Raw genomic sequence first — 22,224 nt, 5'->3', positions numbered from 1 at the left:
TCTAGTTGCCAGTCAGCTTTTGTTTTGCTGACAAACAGTTTCTTACATTCTGTCCTTAACTTTCATTCAAAGCACATTTCATTTAGCATAACACTTTAAATCTAACACAATCTTTTTATATCTAGGCAAACTCATTTTATGTTAAGTATATATATTTCTTAAGTCTGAGCAAAACGCTTTAAGTTTCATAAGCAAACTTTTATTTTAAGGTTAAGAAAAACACTCTCTAAATGTAAGCAAAATTATAACAGGTTATTCTAGCAAAAACAATTTATTACATTACATTACATTACATTTAGCAGACACTTCTTGACCAAAGTGACTTACATATGTCAGCTATATTACAAGGGATCACATTGTCCCCGGAGCAACTTGGGGTTAAGTGCCTTGCTCAAGGGCACAACGATGGAAGCCGGGAATTGAACCGATAACTTTCAGGCTACTGCACGCTAGCCCAGCTCCTTAAGGGACACCAGGCAAGCCTGATGCTTTTTCTCTACGAAACTCCCCCTTGCTTGGTCTGAAGCTCTTTTCCTTTTCTTTGCGTCTTCCGTCAAGGGTTTTCGCTGCTTCTTCGCCGGCTCGGCCATTATTTTGTTTGTTTTTGTTTGTTTTGTTTGCCATTATTTTGTTTGCAACAATCTCTAGCGTTTCGTTAGCCTGCCTCTGTGCTGTAAACTGATCCTGCTTCGGTCGGCTGGTAGGATACACCGAACTTGCAAGTGGGATATTCTTTCTACAGGCAGTAGGGGCGGGCGAGAGAGCCTTCATTCGCCCCGTAATGAGTCATTTAACCATATACCGACTTACGAAGATGATTAATTAACACAAAAACGTTGCCTGGTGTCCCTTTAACCACGGCACACCAATTTATGCTTTTAATTAAGAAAACACACTTCAATTCTAAGCTTCTAAGTTTTTAAACATTATAAGTCTAACTTGTTTCACACTGGTTGTCTATCATTACCTTGCAGCATTTGCACATTTTTATTTGTTTTAGAGCAAGCTGGATTTAAGCAGTTATATGACTAAAAATCTTTTAATAGTAAATTATGATTCTTATTATTAATTATTATCACATCTTCATATTGTAAAGTCACGCTACACTTCATCATCCATACAATATAAGTAATATCTGTCACAGAAATGGGGTTTTATGATGATGCGTGAGACTGCCATAATAGGCAAAATGCAAGACAGGGTGGACATTACAGAATGCTGTCTCTATCGGCATTAGAAATACTTGGTGGGGTCAGAGCGGTCACACGTCTGGACGTGGGTGTGGGAGGTCATCCCGGGGTACACCCTCTGCATTGGGTGCAGCTTTGCCATTCAGCTTCACATCGAACGGTGCATACACTGTAGCCCCATCATTGCACTGAATATCAAGGCCCTTGTGTGGCCCATGTGTTCTATACAAAAAAAGAAATGATCACGCATAACAGTGATATTTTTTTGTATGCTTTCACAATTATTTTTGTCTGCTAGATATCGCTTCACACTTTGCAAAATGAATGGTTGTTACATTTATAAGGACATCTCATACTATATTTAATAGTAAAGATGCCTATGCTGGCAAAAATGAAGCAGTCTACTTTCTCTCTATCTGTCCTTTTGTCTCTCTTTACTTTTACCGTGTTGTACCATAATTTCCACACCCCCATTTTACATCACAGCCTCTCTTTCGGTTTGTTGGGTTTCCACTGCAAAGGGGGCCAAATTTCACCAGCGAACGCTCTGTTGGTCAAACAAAACCACTCAAACATGTGCAAAAACAAGAGCTGTGTATGTATGTATTGTATGTGTGTGTGTGTGTGTGTGTGTGTGTGTGTGTCTCTGTGTGTGTGTGTGTGTGTGTGTGAGAGAGAGTAAGTATTATACCATGACTGGGCTCCTCCTGATGTCCAAAGAGCTGGTCAGTGCTGAACACTAAAGGGAGTAAATGACAGTGAATTAAATTAGACTGCCTTTCATGTAAGAAAAACAAAACAGGATTTTTCTTGTGCTTGATACAGCAATTAGTCTTTATTCCAGTCAAGTGCAATGACAAAGCACATGGAACAGTGAAATGTAGCCTACTCCAGACTATATGTACTATATTTATACTGTATACTCTTAGGCGGGGATCACATTAGCCAGCGGCAAGCGGCAAATGTAAAGCAACGGTCAGACCATAATAAGTTTTGTCTCGTTCCTAAGCAACACGAACGGTTTGTCAATTGAATATGCTCGCGTTGCACTTTGAAAGTTGAACCAAGTTCAACGCTCAGCTTGATCAACGCTAGCATTACGCCAGCGTTGCCACCGTTCCGCTGCCGAACCATAGAGAACAATAGGAAACCTGCCGCTTGCCGCTGGCTAATGTGATCACCGCCTTAATGTAACTAAGCATGGCTGCTGTAATGCGAACAGGCCTGGCCACATTTTGTTCTGTATGATAATTAGGTTCCTCTGATCCTTTGTCTGAGATCGTTCCCCATTTTGCTGAAATCTCTGTTTACTCCCTAACCACTGGTGTTGCCAGGGTGTGGACCTTTTTTTTTTACTATGATTATATTACTGTATCTTCTGGAAGATCGTAGTAAACACATGTTTACTGATCACAGTGGCTACTTTGTCATGCTTCTACAAAAAATAAATCCCTTACATCCATCACAGTTATCTTTAAAAAAAAAAAAAGATAACAGCCTCCAGCCCAGTAAAAGGCTGACAGCAGTAATTAAGACTAATAAAGGCTGCATCTTGGTTCTATACCTGGTGTTTTGTGTGTGTTAGTGTGTCACGATCTTGCACATTTAAAGAAGAAGCATATTCTTGGTAGGAACTGAAACCACTGGTATCTGCAAAGAGGTGGGGACTTACCAGTGGACACCAGGACAGCCAAAACAATGGCCACCTTCATTATTCTTACAGTGTTCCTAGTGATCTGCCAAGATTTTGCTGTGTGACTAACGTGTGTGTTTTGATCTGAGGGTTTATCTGAGGGTTTTTATACCATGGGCTGTAGAGAGAAAGAGGGGTCTTACGAAATGTTTTCTCATAATTTCCTCACCTTAAACACACACACACACACACACACACACACAAATGTTGACTTTCTCCCGTTTCACAATGCAGTGTTTACTCAATTTATTGTTACAGTTTTAGTTTTGAAAGTTGTGACTTTTGTACTGTTGTGTTAAGGTAAATTAAGCTTAAAAACCTGCATAGTTCTCCTTTAATAGGCTACAAGTAGACCAGGCCTAAGCCAACAACCTACAATGCATAAACTATCCAGCAATTCAGACAACAATGTGGAAATGGACGAGGGACTGATTACAGTTTTTCACAATTGCTAAAAAACTAAACTATTAATTCTCAGTTGTCTGAACACATTTCTTAAACTGATCCCCCTTTTGACAAAACCTTAAACTGTTTTCACATATAAAACACATTTTGCAGATCTCATAGACTGCAAAACTCAAAACACCTTTTCATGCAATTAAACACATTTTGCATTGTGATGCACTTGTGATGCATAATGGTAACTAAGTGGCAAAAGGTAAACACAAATAGAGCACAGATGTCTTACGTTAAACACAACAAAATTGATCACACTTGTTTCAAATGATGTGACACAACCAATATAAGTTATAGTTCAGAGTTCAAAAAACAGATCGTACAGTTTTTCTCAATTGCTAAAACATTAAACCCCATTATCTGAACAAAGTTATCATTCCCTGAACTCATGTAGCTAATTGTTCACACTGTTGTCAATACCTTAAATCATTTCACATGGTAAAACACAATTTGCAGATCTCACTTACACTTTTCAGCAAAACTCTAAACACATTCTGATTCTCAAAACACATTCTGCACTCTAATGCACATGTCATCCATACTGGTAAACACAAGTGTCAACAATTAAATACAAATAGAGCAGACATGTCATTGATTAAACACAACCACTCAAAATTGATTTCACTGTGATGTGACACAACCAATATAAGCCAGTTCAGAGAGCAAACGGGTTGTTGAGGGGGTAATGAGAAAGTCTGAGAATGGATAGAAGAAACTATGTGAGAGGACAAGGATAAGTGCGTATGCGAGGTGGGGGGACGTGGAGGAGGAAGAAAAAAAATGCAAAGAGCAAAGCAAAGTAGTAATTTCAATTTTGTCAAATTAATTTTGAGCTACTATGATAGAACATGTTTTTGTTCATGAAAACAGAGGCTTGAGCTTCAGGGTCCCCTGAGCCTGGTAGGCCCGTTCAGTAATTCATCCCAGCTCGGACCCTCACTCTGCCCCAGCCCCAAATTTAGACCTGATATTTGGAACTAAGTGTCAGTCACACACACACACAGGTCTGTTGGCCCTCAAAAGGTTTTAAACGGGACTGGAAATATTCAATGTTTTTATTTTTTTTTCCAAGTCAGCATGAGTTGTCTCTAAGTGTCGTTGCAGCTTTGATGACTTCATCTTTCGTTTGATAGCACGGCAGAGCAAACCACACACACCGGTAATTCAACACCATCGTTCTTTTAGGTGAAGCCAAACTGGAGATTATTCTCTGAATATTTACGTGTTTTTTCTCTCGTTTGTGCTTATGGCTATTCATGGAAGGGGTGTTGGCATCTAACCTGACAATAGCCAGATGAATTTCGCTCCGCCTAGCTCCACTCATCCATCTGGAACCGATCCATTGAAGTGTTGCTTCAGAAGGCTGGGCCTAATCAAAAAATGCTTGCATATGATTGAATAAGTCACTTGTCCGTCATCTATTGACGTGCTACTTCAACCACTCACATCGAAGCCAACCCGTGACGCTGATAACAGTCTCACAGTCGCTTCTACGCTATGTCACATCTATGAAACTCCCGCCCTGCGTCCTGATTGGCTGAACCATAAAGTCGGTTGCAGAAATCACTCTCAATGGAAGAGGTCCCAGATGGATGTGAGTGAAGCTAAGCGGAGCTAAGCGGAACGACATTCATCTGGCTATTGTCAGGTTAGTTGGCATCATGGAGGTATTATATGGAGAGAGTGACTAAGTCCCGCCCCCATTCATTTCAATGGCCCATGCTAGGCTAGCTACTTCAGCCAAAAAAGTTTGAAATTGACCGCAGCCATCTTTACAAAAATGGGTGTTCGTTTCCGGCACCAGGTAGAATTAGCCTATTAGAGTCCACGTTACAGACAGAGACAACGTAAGGTACAACGGTATGTCGTTGATGAAGATTGGACATTCCCTCAGAGGAAAAGTAGTTGAAGAAGTTGTTCGTGAACACGCCTCACCTCGTTATAAGCGCAACTTTATTTAATTGGTTGGGATAACATTTTGGGAATGGTGGTAGAAGTTTGTCCTGTCTCTGAAGTCCTAGGTTATTTAATGTGATGTTCATATGTGATAATAAACAATGCGAATCAATATTGAGTCACTTTAGGCTACACAAATAATGATCCCTAAATGCTATTTGGACAGGTTGTATGCAATAGGCTCGTGCATGAGCTGTCATCTACCAGTCAGCATGTGCAAACTGGTGCCGGAAGTTACAACCATGTAACGCCATGTTTTCAAAAATGTCGGCGGCCAAATGCCATGCTAAGTGGCTGAAGCTAACCCTTTAAATCCTAACCCCCTGGTTGGCATCCTCTGAAGGTGGATCACCTGAACCGACATCAGGGGTCTGACGTGGAGCTTTTGTTCTGAGAAATGACCAAACGATCCATTAGGGGGATTCAACTTGATGTAGCTGCCTGCAGCGGCCTGTAGTTGACTGTATGACATATGCACAATTCTGTGTTGAAAACGTAGCTGAATCTCAGAAATAATCACGTTATGCAGTCAGCTTAAGGTGGCTGCAGGCGGCTACATCAAGTCGAATCCCCAATTATTTCACATTTTATAGTTATCGCAGGTAACGTGTTTTGGCACAGGATAACTAAATGGTGCACATGTTCCCACAGTGATCACATGATTGCATGAAGATTTATGGGTAGCCTGTGTGTTATTTTATAAACAAATAGAAGGCATCTTTTCTGTGTTCTGTTTATGTTGTCTAGTAGTCTTATGTAGTATAGTTTTTCATTTTTGGAAGAGGAAAATAGTAGTAATAGCTATGGAACAAGTAGTGTTAAAAGGACCTAAAATCATGATGAAGAATAAAAACATCATTCAAAGTGGTATGTTGCTGTGCATTTATAATTTTTTTATATGCAATGCAAAATGTATGTACAAACAATAAACATTACCTGAGTCAAACAGGGACAAAAATGAGGGGTGGAAGATCATTATTTCACAGTTTTCCGAGGAGCTGGCCCTCTCTAATAACTAGGGTTTCTCCCAGCAGAAATAGCAAAAGCATGTTTTGTAAAGGCAAAAAATGAAATGCCTTAACTGAATTTACAGTTGAAGGACATACTATAGTCTTGTCAGAGCCGTCAGAACCCCTTGTTTAACCCATAAAGAGAATACACTTTATTGAAGCACAATGCATCAAAAGTAATAAACCATTCAAGACAGCGGATTCAGAGAATAACCCCCCTTTTTTATGCACAGGGTGCAATCCCCCAACCCAAAGACAGAACACTGTACGCGGATAAATGTGTCACCATCAAGGACTGCTCCAAACTCAAGTGTGTAATGTGAAATCAAGAAGCTATGATAAAATTAAATCTTTTATTTCATTTTGTTACAGCAGAATTATTTCTGAACATTTCAGTGAAAAAAAACATAACCAGTGCCATATTTCATATAAGGGAACTGAAAAACAAACATGACATTCTTTAGTTCTGGGGGCGTGGAAATCTAAAAGTCTGTAAATGATTAGAACAGATGGTGATCTTAACTGACAACTACACAACTTTTTCAACTGTCAGTTTCTCCATCTAGGACATCCTCTGTCACGTCTCCCTCTGGTTGGGGTTCTTCCTCCTTTACGGGCTGTTAGACAAACATGCATCAATTTACTTCCAGTTTCAATACTGCAGTTTGTGTGTCTCTGTGTGTGTTTGTGTTTGTCTACAACCCCAAATCATAAAGATGTGGGAGAACAGTTATATTTAGTCTCATAAACCCATATTTAGCAGCAAAAAGAACATAGTCAACATATCAAACGTTGAAAATGAAAATTTGGACTATTTCATGGAAAATATGTTCATTTTAAATGTGATGCCAGCAACATGTTTCAAAAAAAAGTTGGGACAGGGAATGTTTAGCACTGTGCTGCTTCACCTCTTCATTTATCAAAATTCTGTAAATGTTTAGGAATTGAGGAGACCAGTTGCTAGAGTTTAGAGAATAAAATGTTGTCCCAAGGTCCGTGTAACGCTTTGCAGTGCTATGTTCTATTTGCAGAATTCACATGAAAAAATATATAAATAGGTCTAAAAATCCGTTATCCATTCTTTAGGACGGCACAGTAAATGGGTTATTGTTGCATATTTTGATTTTCAATTGAGCACAGTTACAGTTTTCTGTTCAGAAGTTAAACATTTAAATGATGCGTCAATTGTCTAATTTTCCTTTTTTGAGCTTTTGGTTGCACTGAACCACGAGCACCGGGGGGAGAACACCATCTAGCTGGGCCAGGCTAGATGGTGGAAGAGAGCGCCGCCTGAAGTTGTGCGTTTGACTCATTACAGAGATTAATAACTAAAACTTCGCCGATTTTTGGGAGATGGCACGTTAAACAGAACTTTCAGCCTATGTTGAACATATCTACAGTATATTTGAATACCATGGCCATGCCATACCATAGCAAATAATTCCCCAAAGCAGAATGCTTTGCCATCGACGTCAGTCTATATAGGCTACTACGGCTCAAGTCCATTGGATCATGTAGGCTAGGTCTCCAAAGCCTCCGAGAACATGAACATTTACACACGTACTGTCAGGATGCAGCAATGTCTCCCTCTGCATCTGAGGTTCTGATCTCGAGCTGACATTATCAATCGCTTGGCACCTTGATGCAAGCTGAACTGTGTTTGATAGCCCTCCATCTCTACATCCGCTGATAAAATGTGATCATCAACACCGCGCGCCAATATGTATCAGGTCACCCCCCTACGCTTGTGGTTCACCCCAACAAAAACGGTAAAAAAAAAGGCAAAAATCCAATATTAACTGAATTTTACTTTTGTTTCCAATCCAGTTTCTGTTTTTTTCTTTATCTTGCGTGACTAATGACACATTTAGAAAATAGCAGCAATTATCTATTTGCTGACCAGTTAAAAAAATTGAAAATTGGATTATTGAACACATTTTTTATTTGGATCAGATGGATGGAGCAAATAGAACAAAGCACTGCAAAGCGTTACACGGACCGTCCCAACAGCCCGATAAGATAGAATTTCAGTTGCTCAACAGTATGGGGTATTCTTAGTCATGCTTTCCATTCCATGATGCACCTAATTTGACAGCTCTGGAGTGCAGACAGGCCATTTTAGCACCTGGACTCTTCCTCTATGGCGAAATACTGGTTAAATGTGTGCAGAATTCATTTTGCCATTGTTTTCCTGAAATATTCAAGGTCTTCCCTGGAAAAGACATTTCCTGGGTGGTAGTATATGTTGCTTAAAATCTGTGTACATCATTCAGAATTGATTGTGCTTTGCCAGATGTGTAAGATGCCCATGCTGCAGGCACTAATGCTCCTCCACACTGTCATAGATATTGGGTTTCGAACTGAGCACTAAAACAAGTTGGATTGGTTGGATACTTGGATAGGCCCTCTCTTCTTTAAGCAAATGGCAATGGCAAATTCTCATTGGTCTAACCACACAACCTTTTTCCACATTATCTCAGTCCATTTTAAACAAGCTCAGGCCTAGATAAAACATTGCTATTTTCTGTATCATGTCTCAATACAATTTTGGCTGTTGCATGGTTTAAAGTTTTTGAATTGAGTATCAAACTGTGCACATAGACAATAGTTATTAGAGGTTTTCCTGAGCCCATTTTATGATTTTCTTTGCAGAAACAGGTCTGGTTTTGATGCAGTGCCATCTGAGGTCCAAAAGCACACAGCCATCCAATATTGTTTTTCAGCTCTATCCCTTGTTTCCTCTGGATTCTCTAAATGTTTTAATTATATTATGTCATGTAGATGATGAACTCCCCAAATACTTCACAATTTCATGTTAAGAAGCATTAAAAATGGAATTGTTTCATCATTTGTGCACACAAGTTTACACTGAGTGATGAACACCCCTACATTTTTACTTCTAAGAGACCCTCTCTGGGATGCTCTTTATCATACCTAGGGCTGTATTTTGGGTCACCAGCGCATGGCGTAAAGTTCGTTATTCACCGGCGCGAAGTTGAATTCGTTATTTTGCACCTTTATTTTTTAAGCATTGCGCCCAGGGGTGTGGCAATTAACAACCTAGGGAGCGACCTGGCGCGTTGTCTAAAAATCGCTATCATACACCACCTAAACCTGGTCAGAAGTCAATGGCGAGTTGTTCATATGCTATTTTAAGAGCGCATGTCAACAGTCATATTGGCAGGTGCACGCACCATCCTTCTATCATTCATGAACGCACACCAGCGCACGTCCATGCAAAGCATTACAAATTGCACGATTACAATGGTAAACATAATTAGAATAAAGATATTACGAAATACTGTACATCTCATGATGAGTAGTTATTCACCATCATTTGCAAATTGGTAATGACGGTTAAAAGTGATTAGGGCAGAGGCGAGAGACACGTATGGAGCACAGCTGAAGACGCACTGTCACGAGATATAAGAAACTCCTCTGCAGGATAAATGTTGTTTTATTCAGTCATTTGAGCAACATTAGGGTAAGTGTTGCTTTTTCCAGCCTATGTTTTCGATGGTAACCCATTGTCAGTCAATAGTGAAAGTAACTGCATATAACTGTCTTGTCGTTGACTGACTCCTTGGTGAAGTTAGTTTCACTTTGCCAATGAGTTCAAATAATAGACGAGTGCAAATGCGTGAAGGCTATGCTAGGTTTTAGTAAAGCATGGTTTAAGAATGACTATTCCATACGGTCTCGCAATCAGCCTCCTTCAAATGCGCTGTTGAATGCCAAAATACCGATGCATTTATTTGACATATCGCGCGTTGCGCCGTTAAAGGGAATGACAGATGTCATTCTCATTGGTTTAAAATGATGTTACGCCCCAAACACACCCATATGACTGATTAAAAGACCTAGGAACACCTTGTTACGCCATGCGCTCCACTTTTGAGAAGGAAACCCCCCCCCCCCCCCAATGTGAACTGGACATCCTACTAAATTTGAATAGACTTTTGACGAGTGACGATGCACTTTAGAATGTCATGATAGGGCCCCTAATTGTGTTGCCAGATACCCTTATTTAGTTGTGCAACATTTCTCCTTTAATTTTCTTTGCACATTTTCTTTGCACATTTCATTGCACAACTTTTCCAGCATTTTGTTGACCCCATCCCAACTTTTTTTGGAACATGTTGCTGGTATCAAATTCAAAATTGACATATATTTTCAATGGCATTTTCAATATTTGATATGCCTGTGTCCTTTTTGCAAATAAATATAGAGTTTGATAGATTTTTCTGATTTGGGGTTGTATGTTCATCATAACACATCCGACAAATCAAATGTGTGTGTGGTGTGTGTGTGTGTGTGTGTCTATGTTCCATCATAACACATCTGACAAAAGCATTTAAGTGTGTGTGTGTGTGTGTGTGTGTGTGTGTGTGTGTGTGTGTGTGTGTGTGTGCGTGTCTGCACGTAAGTGTTCAGGTTATGAATAATGCAGCTGGTTCCCATTATCATTAAGTTCCAGACCAAATGTGGCTACAATGTTCTGATATTTTAAAGATTGAATGACAGTGGAAAATATTGAGGGATGGATCCTTTGTCCCCCTCTGGACTGTTTGTTTTTTCAGAACTAGTATCGTCTCTCGGGCATGTTAGGACAAGACAGTTTGGCTGAAACTGGAACTTCCTCCTCTGGTAACTGGAACTTCCTCCTCTATGCAACCTGTACTGTAGGTGTGTGCTTGCGTATGTGCATGCGTGTGTGTGTGTGTGTGTGTATGTGTATGTGTTTGAACAAGCACACTGAAGAAAGCACGCGCCAAAATGTGACCTCCCTCCTGCTTTACTTGATGTGTTGAACAAGACAATAAGATGTATATCTGTGTAGTGGCTCACACTGTAGTATTTTAATTCTTGTGTGTTTACCATGCTTTTAGAAGGCCTGTCTGACACAGGCTGGATAGTCTCATTCTCATTCTTCTCAGTTCGCCAGGCCCTTCCATAGGCTGCGAACAGCTGCCTGCACAACCAAATAGTTGTGGTTACCAGCGCCAGCAGAGTAACTATGCTGCTGACAATCACCACGGTGGGGATCTCTGTGGATGAAAATGGAAAATATGTGCAGATTTGAATTACTGGAGCATTTAAGACTCCCAGTGACATACAATTAGATGAGGGAGCAGAGCATAAACAACTATCCTCACTACAAGGAACTCTTGAAATGAGCATGGATTAAGCTATTAGGTCCTATATGCTCCTGTTAGGTTCTGTTCCCCAATTATCAGATTGCAATCTGGTTAGTCTTCTAAATGATGTGTGTAGCTGTATGACTCAGGGACACTGTACTGTACTCACAGCCCAGAGGGTCACAGGGTGCCATGAAAAGGGCTTTCCTACCATCATTCTCAACTTTTGTTGAATCAGGAGGGTCCATGGTAATCGGCAGATAGAGAAGAAGCCGCGGAAGAGCACCGTACTGTTACGCACCTATGGCATAAGTTTGGAATGTTAGAAATCTTGAATAAGATTTAAATCATGAATAAGAAAGGCATCATTCTCAGACCCGTGTGTGGTGACTGGTGAGGTATTCAGATAAGCTTTTCATAATTAACACAGTGAAAATAACTAGACTAAATAATTTGGCACATCAATGCTGCAAGATGGTACTTCCTGTTAGTTCAGCATTGTAAACATGTACTATTCACAGTATGAGAAAGATAGCATCATTGACATCAGCGCCTTCTCAATTGAAAGTGGGTCTGGAAAAGGTTAATTGACTTACGACGTTCAGCAGGGACATAACTAGCAGTGAAATTAAACTTAAATTGGTGCATTAAACTCCAAATTGTTTCAGAAGTATAGCAGTCTTGTAAACAAAGGCTTTAAATGCAATTCCAAAGAAATACACGTCCATGCCGAATAAGCGATTGTATTTGCGTACCCGTGTTTTAGGGACATTGGAAATGGGCTTCAATGGCCTCTTGGTCAGACGGACCTGCAGAGCAAATCCCAAATATGCCAAAACTTCATGTGGGTGTTACCAGGGTATGTGAAAGAGGCATTTTATAAGCATCTGGTGAAGCAGATGCGCTCATCTCCCAAAAACATAATGACTTCGGGTGCGAATTTAAAGGAAACCGCACTCCCAAGCTTTTACTCATGCTCATTTTGCCCAATAAAGTAAAATAAGCATGACAAAAAGTTTGGGAGTGTGATTTTTCACATTATTGTCTTATAGCTGTGGTCTGCAACTTTAACTGCTCTCATGCTGTGAATATTACATGTTTACAATGCTGAACTAACAGGAAGTACTGTACCATCTTACAGCATTGATGTGCCAAATTATGAGAGCAGTTAAAGTTGCAGAGCATGAGAGCAGTTTAATTTTCTTTGAATTTCCCCTAGGGATCAATAAAGTATATCTATCTATCTATCTATCTATCTATCTATCTATCTTTCTATCTTTCTATCTACCTATCTATCTATCTATCTATCTATCTATCTATCTATCATGTGAGCACACTGCTTAGCAGTTCACTCTTGTAATGCATGCTAATATCCACCAGATGTCAGGTTACCCTAATATTAGACTAAGCAAATGCCAAGATAAAGTTTCAAATTTTAAATAAGACACGTAGCTCAACTTAAATAATCAGACATGCGATCAACCTAAATCTTTTTGAACACTCCAGAGAGTTCAACAAATAACGTGATTGGCCATATCAATTCAATAAGGTAACAACATAAGCTTTGATTGGACATCACTTCGGCCAACGGTTGTGTGGTCTTATGTCCAGTGCTAAGTCAAGAATCTAGTTCGGAAGCTGAATCTAGAAAAGCTTTGCTGGAGTGTATATTGTTTTACTGATCAATAAATACATTTATGTGGAGCTGAACCCTAGTGAATCAGTGAATGTTTTAATGGAAGGAAGGAAATATGCCGCAAAAGCGATTTGGCCTCAGCTAATAGCATAAAGTGCCAATTAGTAACGATGATAATGACATGCCCCAACATGACATGCTAGGCCCACCACTGTTGCACTAATGAAACATTTCCACCAATCCCACCACAAATACACTCAGCCCCAAACACTTACAGGAATTCAGCAGAAAATGGAACTGGAGTAGGAACAGAGGACTAGATATGTGATTAATAATAAAATGGCAGGCCATTAGTTGAAATGACACAGTCTTTGGCTAGAATATTTGATTGTTCATATACTATGTGGTGGGGTTGAAACCATTTGTTTCCTCCATTGTGGATCAGCTCCTCTCCGCAAAAAAGATATTTAATTTCAAGGGCCGGCTCTAGGCAGGGGCCAGGGTGGGCTAAGCCAAACAGTTGTGCATCTGCCTACGAGACATGACATAACCTGCAAACAGTCAACAGATCAACTATGCTGATACTGTTTTACAGATGCACTCAAAAAGTCACAACTGAACTCAAGCTGTACAAGGTGGTGACAAGTCTCTGACATCGTCAATGCATGTGATGCATGTTGACAGCTTTGCTATGTTGCCCACCTAGAACTGTCCCTGATAATTTCTATTAGCAATAAACTAATTGTGGGAAAACAAACTCACCCCATTACCAGAACATATATCCATTTCTATGTTTCCACTTGTACTGAATTTTCTGTGATGTCAAAATACTCAAATACATTTGAAATGAATCACTTACCAAGAAGCGAAGGCGGGAGATATTACTGGCTTAGGCTTACTCAACTGACATCTAGTCATGCCAGGGGTGTCACTCAACCTTGTTCCCTCCAACCCCACTTGAGACCGCTGTGTCATTGTGTTCCTTATCTCTCCACACATGGAGTTGAAAAGGCGTTGTATTAGTTGCATGCTGACACTTGATTAAACTCTGTCTCTGAGGGTGCTTTTTTTCTGCTCTGGACAGCCAGCAGTGTTTAGTGACTAAACTTTAGTTCATTTCTTCTCATTTGTTTCATCAGCTTTTATGTATTCACTGATCCTGTGATTCAGCTTTGTTCTTGGTTTATTACTGGCCACAAGTTTTAGTCCAAAGTTTACAGTTAGTATAAAAGTAGCAAGCTTAATAAAAACCTTGCAAACACCATCAACAGCAGTTGGCACTGGTGAAAGCATAATAACATGCTAACTGGTTTGTTTTGAGGATATTTTTGGCAGTATCATACTGTGAAGGCTTTCATTTTTCCAGGGTAATTTTTTAGATTAGATTCAACTTTATTGTAATTTACAGAGACAACGAAATGCAGTATTTTGACTCAAATCAGAATTATGTATGGCATAACCTGGTGTGTGTGTGTGTGTGTGTGTGTGTGTGTGTGTGTGTGTGTGTGTGCCTCTGGCCTTATCTATCTATCTCTCATATGGTGTAGTGTGGAAATTAGCCTGTTAGGATACCCTTTGTTGACTAACTGTATCTGCCTTCTTTTTCCGTTCTTGTTTGTTTTCGCTCTTGACAATAGTGAACATTAGCTGAACTTCTGTTCCATAGGGGGGCACAGATCAGCAGTGCTTGAATGTAAGGCCGGACAGTAATGGAAAACAAAGATATTGAGGCAAATAGGCACTCTTAAATCAAGCCATGGAGTTCTGAGCATGCAGGGACTTATTCAACTACCAACTACCGGAATTTGAGCTTTTTCCTACAAATTGAGATGCGATCGGTCAACAAGTTGTGGAACATCCTCAGACTTCTCAGAGACCAGAACTTCAACACGAAGGCACAAACTTGGTAAAGGCAAAAGGAAACAACATATTATGGTGTTGTTATCTACATGCATCCTCTTCCACACTGAAACCCCTTTAATGCAATATATCATTCTGCACTTCGTTTTATGATGGGTTTAGAACTCATCACTGTGTTTTATATGAAAAGGTTGGATGACCTTCACTACCTGCAAGAAGAGAGCAACATTGCATGATTTTTTATTTATAAAGCATTACTTGGTATGTTACCTCATTATTTAGATAGATAGATAGATAGATACTGTAGATAGATACTGTAGATAGATAGATAGAAAGATAGATAGATAGATAGATAGATAGATAGCAGAAAAAGTAATATAAGTATAAATATACAAAAAACAATAAAGACAATAGAAGATAAAAAATACTAAAATACTAAATATACTAAATAAAACTAAATCAAATATCTTCTACTCCATCCCCCACTCTTGAAACTTATGCTTGTTTGGAATGTGTGTTTGCGGGCCGCACACAAAGTAGCCTACTGGCGCTGCAAAGGTAGATATGTAACACTTGCCAAAAATTTGTAGCATTGTTATAAAACCTTTAAAATCTCTAAACAATTACAAGTAGGGCAGTTCATCACAGTCCATCCATTGCAACTGGACTGATGACAGGTACACCTGTAGGCTACATTGTATGTGGGAAAAGCAGAAGGTAGCAGCATAATGTATTCATTTATTTATTATTAAACAAAACAATCCTTGTCAGTTCCATGCAGTTTTCAACAGCTATCAAGAAGAATGTCATGGATTTTTGTGAATGTTTCTTCTTCTACATATGCATAAGTTTAGTCATCTAGTTCATATGATATTCAGCCAGTAGAATACCAGTAGTCTAAAACTAAATGCCGTTTTACCCAGTGGTGCAAATCAGGGGTGGATTACTGCACAGGCCTACCGGGCCCAGGCCCAGGGGCCCAAGGGGTCAGGGGGCCCTGAAGCCCAAGCCTTTGCATGGAATCATTGCCTCAATATCAACAAATCAGGATGTAGACTATGAATCTGATTGAATTTAGTATTGGCCATCCCCAAAATGCACCAGAATACAGGAAACCACATCAAACAAATTAAATATTTATATACGACAATACGTGGGGGGCCCTTAATACATCTGGGCCCAGGGGCCCGAAAGTTCATAATCCGCCCATGGTGCAAATAACTGACATGTCCAAAAGGGCCTTCATGAAATGCGTTGCTAGACTGTTCATACACATTTTAACGGGCCAAGTTGAAGAGCTACTGTCCGTTATTGTTTGTGCAAATAATATGCTGATTCATGTTCCCTTGCATTTTGCAACTATGAGGTCCATGGTTAGTCTGGCTTTCGCTAGCTCAATCTTTTAAGAAATCGAAAATGAATCGCAGATCAGGCTGAGTTCACCCAGCCTAGTCCATGGGCGCCCGATAGAAATATTGTTTAATTTTGCGATTGAGATATCCATGCACTGGCGCCCCCCCTGCGACATGTTCGCCCCCCGGTTTCAGAGCTATTCTAAATGCAAAAATGCATAGAGGGAGTTATGACAAAACTGTGACTGTTAACAAACTATAAGCTATATAAGGTAAGCCCTATGCTAGGCCTATTACACAACATAAATTGTCACTAGGCTATGCTGGCGACCCAAATAAAAACTCCTTTGGGAACCAATGGCTTACAGTATCAAGCGGACTTAAGCTGCCACCTCTTGGCGAAAAGTTAATAGTTTTGCATATCAGTACTTAATACATTTCACGCAGCTGTGTGAATCATGGAAAGCGCGAATGAAGTGGACACTTCTAAATGGAACCCAACAGTAGGCCTACAGTAGCTCCAGGTCTGTGGCTAAAGCAGCCATAATGAAAGCGTTATCATTGTTTGGATACTTCACACACACATGTTTTTTAATCGCATAGACTACAACTACCAAGCTGGAATCAACGCACATCGACTCCCCTCTCACACCCTAAACACGCACTTCGAACAAACAAAAAGCGCCTCAGTCTCACGGTATAGCCATAGGCAAAACTGTATCGGACAGGTGTAACTTTGGTACTAAATCATCCATCGCAAAGAATGATTTTTGTAGCACGTGCAACAAATATGTGTAGGTACAGCCCTGCCCTGGATACATCTCTCAATGTGTGTTCTAAAACATTTGGTTTAAATGGAGGTGTAGATCATCACGGGTGCGTTAATAAATCTACATTGCGGCGAGTTGACACAAATTATTCACTTTGACGAATTTATGTAGTTTCAGTCCTAGTTACTTTACTTTGAGCCATGCTCTTCCTTACTTGAATCACCTTTGAAAATAGAGGATTGAAGTAGCCTGTATGGGTGTTTGGGAATGAACGTTGACTCAGATGCTTTTTGAGACTTTGAGCAGAAATGTCCCAGCCCGGTGTTTAGGATGCATCATAGACAGGTTAACTTTCAGGTAGCCTATATATAATATGTTCCATTAGAAAACCATCACGTAGCGAACGTGTTGTGGCTAACTCACTTGTTTAGTAGCCTAGGTTATGGTCAAGCAAATGAGATGACAGTCGAAAGATACAATTAGTGCTGTTATCAATTTGCTTGGTAGCCTATAACCGCATTTATGGTTTTCTACAAATACATCAATAATCAAATTGGCCTCCATCACTCAACCAATTCTAACGGTAACATTATTTTACCTACGTCCTAGGCTATTGATATAATTTAAGATTAACGTAGCCTACCTGCAGTAAAATCCAAGCATGTCCGATAAACATTCTCAGATTTATTTCGGCTTCAAGAAGAAATGGGAATTACATACTCTCACTGCAATGATGTGCCATCTGGTGGACAATGACTATGTGACGCCAATACTGGAAATGCAGCCAAATTATTATGATGAATATTTGGTTTTCCTTTAATCCTACTGAATTTGTAATTATGTATCGGTCGTTCTAATTGCCGATACTGATGGTATGTGCATGCCTGTGTGTGTGTGTGCTGTGTATATGTGTGCACCACCATCTACAGGCCAATGAGTGTACAGTCACTAAATGTACACATAACTTAATTTCTTTAGACCCCCCCATGGATGAAATTCTAGGAAACTTGACATACCCCCAGAGAATGTCAGGTTAATCATACACATAAAATTTGGTGCAGTTCTGAACATCTTAACTGAAGAGAGGGGCGATTAAAACAGAATGATATTGCATTTTCATTTTTTTACCGGGGGGGGGGGGGTGCAAATCACAAATGAGTGATTATGGGCTAGGTTGATGTGGGCCCTTGAGACCAACATACCATAAAGATTTCTTCATCCTCGGTGCCACGGTTCAGGTAGTTATTTAGGGAAAACTAGGGACATGTTTCCGTAAAAGTCTAGTGGGGCTACATACCCACCAAATTTCATGTGTCCCGGTGGTTCGGTGTCCCGGGTATCGTTGACCAAAAATTCAGGAAATAGATGACGGGGAAAAAAAAAAAAACAATCCCTATATGACCGCTTCGCTAGCGGCGGTCATAATAAATATGGACATATAAGAGAATACTGTAGACAAAGTAATAAAAAAAACTATATCAGTGCAAGAATAGGTTGAAGTAATAGGGTTACAGCCATTGGTCAAGTATTAAGTATAAAGTATTAAGTATAAGTACGGCCACAATCCAGGCTGTGGGAGGGAGGTTATGCATATGTGCTAATATAACATGTAAACAGTGTAGCAGTAAAACAGTAGGCCAGTGGACAGTCAATACACAAACATGGAGAAGGTGGAGAGGCAGACAGACTAGTTTGACTAGTTTGGTTTCCGTTAGATCTTGCAATTTGTACACTCGTTCAGAAAATGTCCTGACCTTGACTGTTTCATGTTTAACGTAATTAGGAAAAACAGCTTTTTGAATTTTATGCCGCCAAAAAATGGAATGATTTCTTTGGGTTTCTTCTTCCCGGTGTTGTGCAAACTGTTTTTATGTGTGAACTATGATTGTTGGTTTATATTGTTGTTTTATATTGTGTATGTAATCAGGGCGTCATTGGAAAAGAGAGCTTGCTCTCAACTGACCCTCCCTGAATAAATAAAGATGAAAAACAACAACAAAATGTTTGGTTCATTATTGTCTTTTAATTATGTTAATGCAAACAGTGACATGACAACCTCTTTAAATGCTACTGTTATTTAAAGCCAGTCCAGATAATGCACACTTCCATTGGAATGGTTTTGACAGAAAGAAGAGGGTTCAGCAAACCTGTACTACTATCAAGCCATCCAAGTTTGTCAAACTGTTGGGGTACTTCCACAAATAGATATTAATATGTGCTGAGAAACATGACAGTGTTTTCATTACTTTAAATGAAATGGCGGCATTACACATTATAAAAACCAAGGCAAATGAATATTAAATATATCATGTACTATGTCCTTTTTTCAAAGAGTAAAATAATACTTCCACTGTGATCCTCAAGCACACTCCAACTCTGACTAAAACAAGTGTTGTGTTTATGGAATTTAACACTGTTTTCCAGCACAAAAAAGGAATGGCTAGCACTCTAGACTTCTTCACAAAGCATCCAGGACTGTCAGAACAAAACAAAGCAGATTGCAACGTTTTTTGACAGCAATAATGTTAACATTTTACAGAAATGTTTTCTGTGTACTGTATGTTCTGTAAACATGCAAATATAAGCCACCTTATTGACTTAATGTTTTATATGGTCTTTACAATACCAATATGGGCCTTTGATGACAATAGAATATTCTCTGCATAAAACAAAGAATAGAAAAGATCATAAGGCTATGGCATAGCGATACTAATGATGACTTTTCTTAACACTATGCTGAAAGAAATGAAATAGAGATTATTTGCTTCTATCACTCCTGGTTCCCTGTATGAAAGCCGTTAGCATCGGAAATGACAGAAATGCATTTAACACAAACAGATGGAAAATCAGCCACAAATTGTTTCTAGGCAGCCAGTGTCTCCAGTACACGCCATCTGGAGAGTACAGTCTCTGGGGTGCACTGGGGAGGCACTTGCTCTTACCGCAGTATCCCAGCAGCATCACACTGCCCTTCCCACAACCCCATGCCATCAGGCTGCAGCTCCGTGCAGGCAGGGGGCCTTGGGAGTCACTGATACCCGGCCCGAAGTGGACAGCAGGGTCACCTTGGACCGGGAGGAGGAGGACGAGCGCGTATTCAGCTGGCTGGACGTTGGCACCTTCATGAGGTCCGTGCAGAAAAGCACCTGCCGCGCCTTCTCCCGGAAGTCTTCGGACACGTAGTAGAAGATGAAGGGGTCGAGGCAGCTGTTAAAGGTGCTGAGTGCCAGCGTCACCATGTAGGGTATGTAGAGCTTGTCACTCTCCTTCTCCCACAGGTAGGAGTTGTGCGAGAGCAGCAGCACGTTGCTGGGCAACAGGCAGACGAGGAACACGATCAGCACCAGCGCGGTGACGCGCACAGCGTGGCCATAGCGCCGTCCGGCCGTGACCAGCGCGCGCAGGATGGACCCGTAGCAGAAGAGCACCACCAGCAGCGGCAGCAGGAAGCAGATGGCAAACAGGCCGGCGAAGTACGGTACAAGGAAGCTGGACTGTATTTCACCGGGCAGAACGTCATGGCACGTGGTGATTTTGGGGTCGTCTAGAACGAAGGTCTGGGGCGTGGTCAGCAGGGGCACCATGGCCACCAACACCACCGTCCACGCCGCCATGCTCATGTACACGGAGTAGCGGTAGGTGCGCAGTGCCCGCCCGCCGATCGGGTGCACCAGCGCCAGGTAGCGGTCGAAGGCGATCAGCGCAAGGAACAGCACCGAGCCGTACATGTTGCCGTAGAAGAGCGCCATCACCAGGCGGCACAGGGGCTCGCCCAACGTCCAGTCGTTGCTCTGGAAGTGGTAGGCGATGCGGAAGGGCAGCACGACCAGCAGCAGCAGGTCGCAGATGGTCAGGTTGATGAGCAGGGTGGTGGATGGCTGCTTCTTGGTGCGGAAGAGCAAAACCCACAGGGCCACCAGGTTGGCAGGGAGGCCCACCAGGAAGGCCACGAGGTAGAGGAGGGGAATCAGCAATGTTGTGACTTTGGACTGGAACTGCTCTTTTTGCCCTATGCTCGTTTCACAGTTATTCTGGTTTGTGGTAGGCAAAAGGGCGCGCGCAACTGGTGATAAGAAGAGAAACATAAATAAAGTCAAGTCAGTGCTTATTGACATTTTCACAGAAATGAAATGTATGAAAATTACGTCTCTTGGACCATACTACCCCAACACAGAAAAAGTTGGGACAGTGTGTAAAATGCAAACAAAAACAGAATGTGACAATCTACAAATCTCATAAACCCATATTTAGCTGCAGAATGGATATATGTTATTGAAAATGGCAAATTTGACTATTTCATGGAAAATATATGTTAATTTTGAATTTGATGCCAGTAACATTGTCGTGGGAAATAAAATCCACAAGCAATCTAATCAACCTAAAATTAGCACTCTGAATCACTATCAATAGCACTCTGGTGAACCCGATCCAAGAAGACACTGGAGACTGAAGAGAGCTGCCGTTGACCGAGTTTAATTCACAAGTACTGACAATGGACAAAGTCTGACCAAGTACCACCAAGCAGTAAAGTGAATCAAGGTATCTGCAGATAACCTGTTCCCATGAGAAGGTGTGCACAATCTGAAGTCTGAGCGGCTGTGCTTCGCCTTTTATGCAATGTGCGAGATCTCAAACCCTCCTAGTTTCCATACGTCACTCGCCCAATCCGAAATCAAGGTTTTTCCTCATTACTGGTGATTGACACCTTACTTAGCCAATCAGTGCCATTCCGATCAATCATAATGGTGGATTTCGTTTTGACACTTTTCAATAAAAAATAAGGTGTTCTTGTGTTTCAAGCTAATGCACAGCTAAGTATGGTGTTCTCATGTGTCACCTTAATGCACGTTTTTTCTGACATTATGCATCCTTCAGGTATGCAGGTATGATGTATGGCTCTTAACTTGACACTGTTTTTCTATGACCGGATGTCACTCTCGATGTCATACAAAAGTGAAAGACACCTGTATCGCATGCTACCAATGTTTTTTCTATGACCCATCACCAAAAGGATTTTGATTAATGAGTTGTTGTTGACTTTTGCACTGATTGACATGTCACTAAAATGCTAATATTTGACTGAGAGCTACATGAAAAAATATGCACCAAACAAGCCACTTTGAAATGTTGCTGTTTTCATGAATACAAAAGTTGGGTGACCCC

General features: G+C 40.7%; 1 protein-coding gene and 1 pseudogene across 1 annotated transcript in view; both read right to left on the bottom strand.

The window, feature by feature from the left end:
- Window positions 1-876: 876 nt before the first annotated feature.
- On the bottom strand, window positions 877-3,062 carry LOC143133138 (myeloid protein 1-like; annotated as a pseudogene).
- A 16,025-nt stretch (window positions 3,063-19,087) lies between these two features.
- The window catches only part of LOC143133136 (proteinase-activated receptor 4), a 32,148-nt gene continuing 29,011 nt past the window's right edge, over window positions 19,088-22,224 (bottom strand). The window contains exon 2 of the mRNA XM_076292907.1: window positions 19,088-21,124. Within this exon, the coding sequence (XP_076149022.1) occupies window positions 20,052-21,124 (1,073 nt within the window). The 3' untranslated portion in view covers window positions 19,088-20,051. The remainder of the gene's footprint in view (window positions 21,125-22,224) is intronic.

The sequence above is a fragment of the Alosa pseudoharengus genome, unplaced genomic scaffold (genome assembly GCF_046254945.1).
Source record: "Alosa pseudoharengus isolate Yale_2024_CS ecotype anadromous, Long Island Sound unplaced genomic scaffold, YU_APseudo_1.1 YU_APseudo_1.1_scf_19, whole genome shotgun sequence".
Taxonomy (NCBI): Eukaryota; Metazoa; Chordata; class Actinopteri; order Clupeiformes; family Clupeidae; genus Alosa; species Alosa pseudoharengus.
The sequence above is the reverse complement of the archived record's forward strand: the minus strand, read 5'-3'. Positions and strand labels throughout refer to the sequence as shown.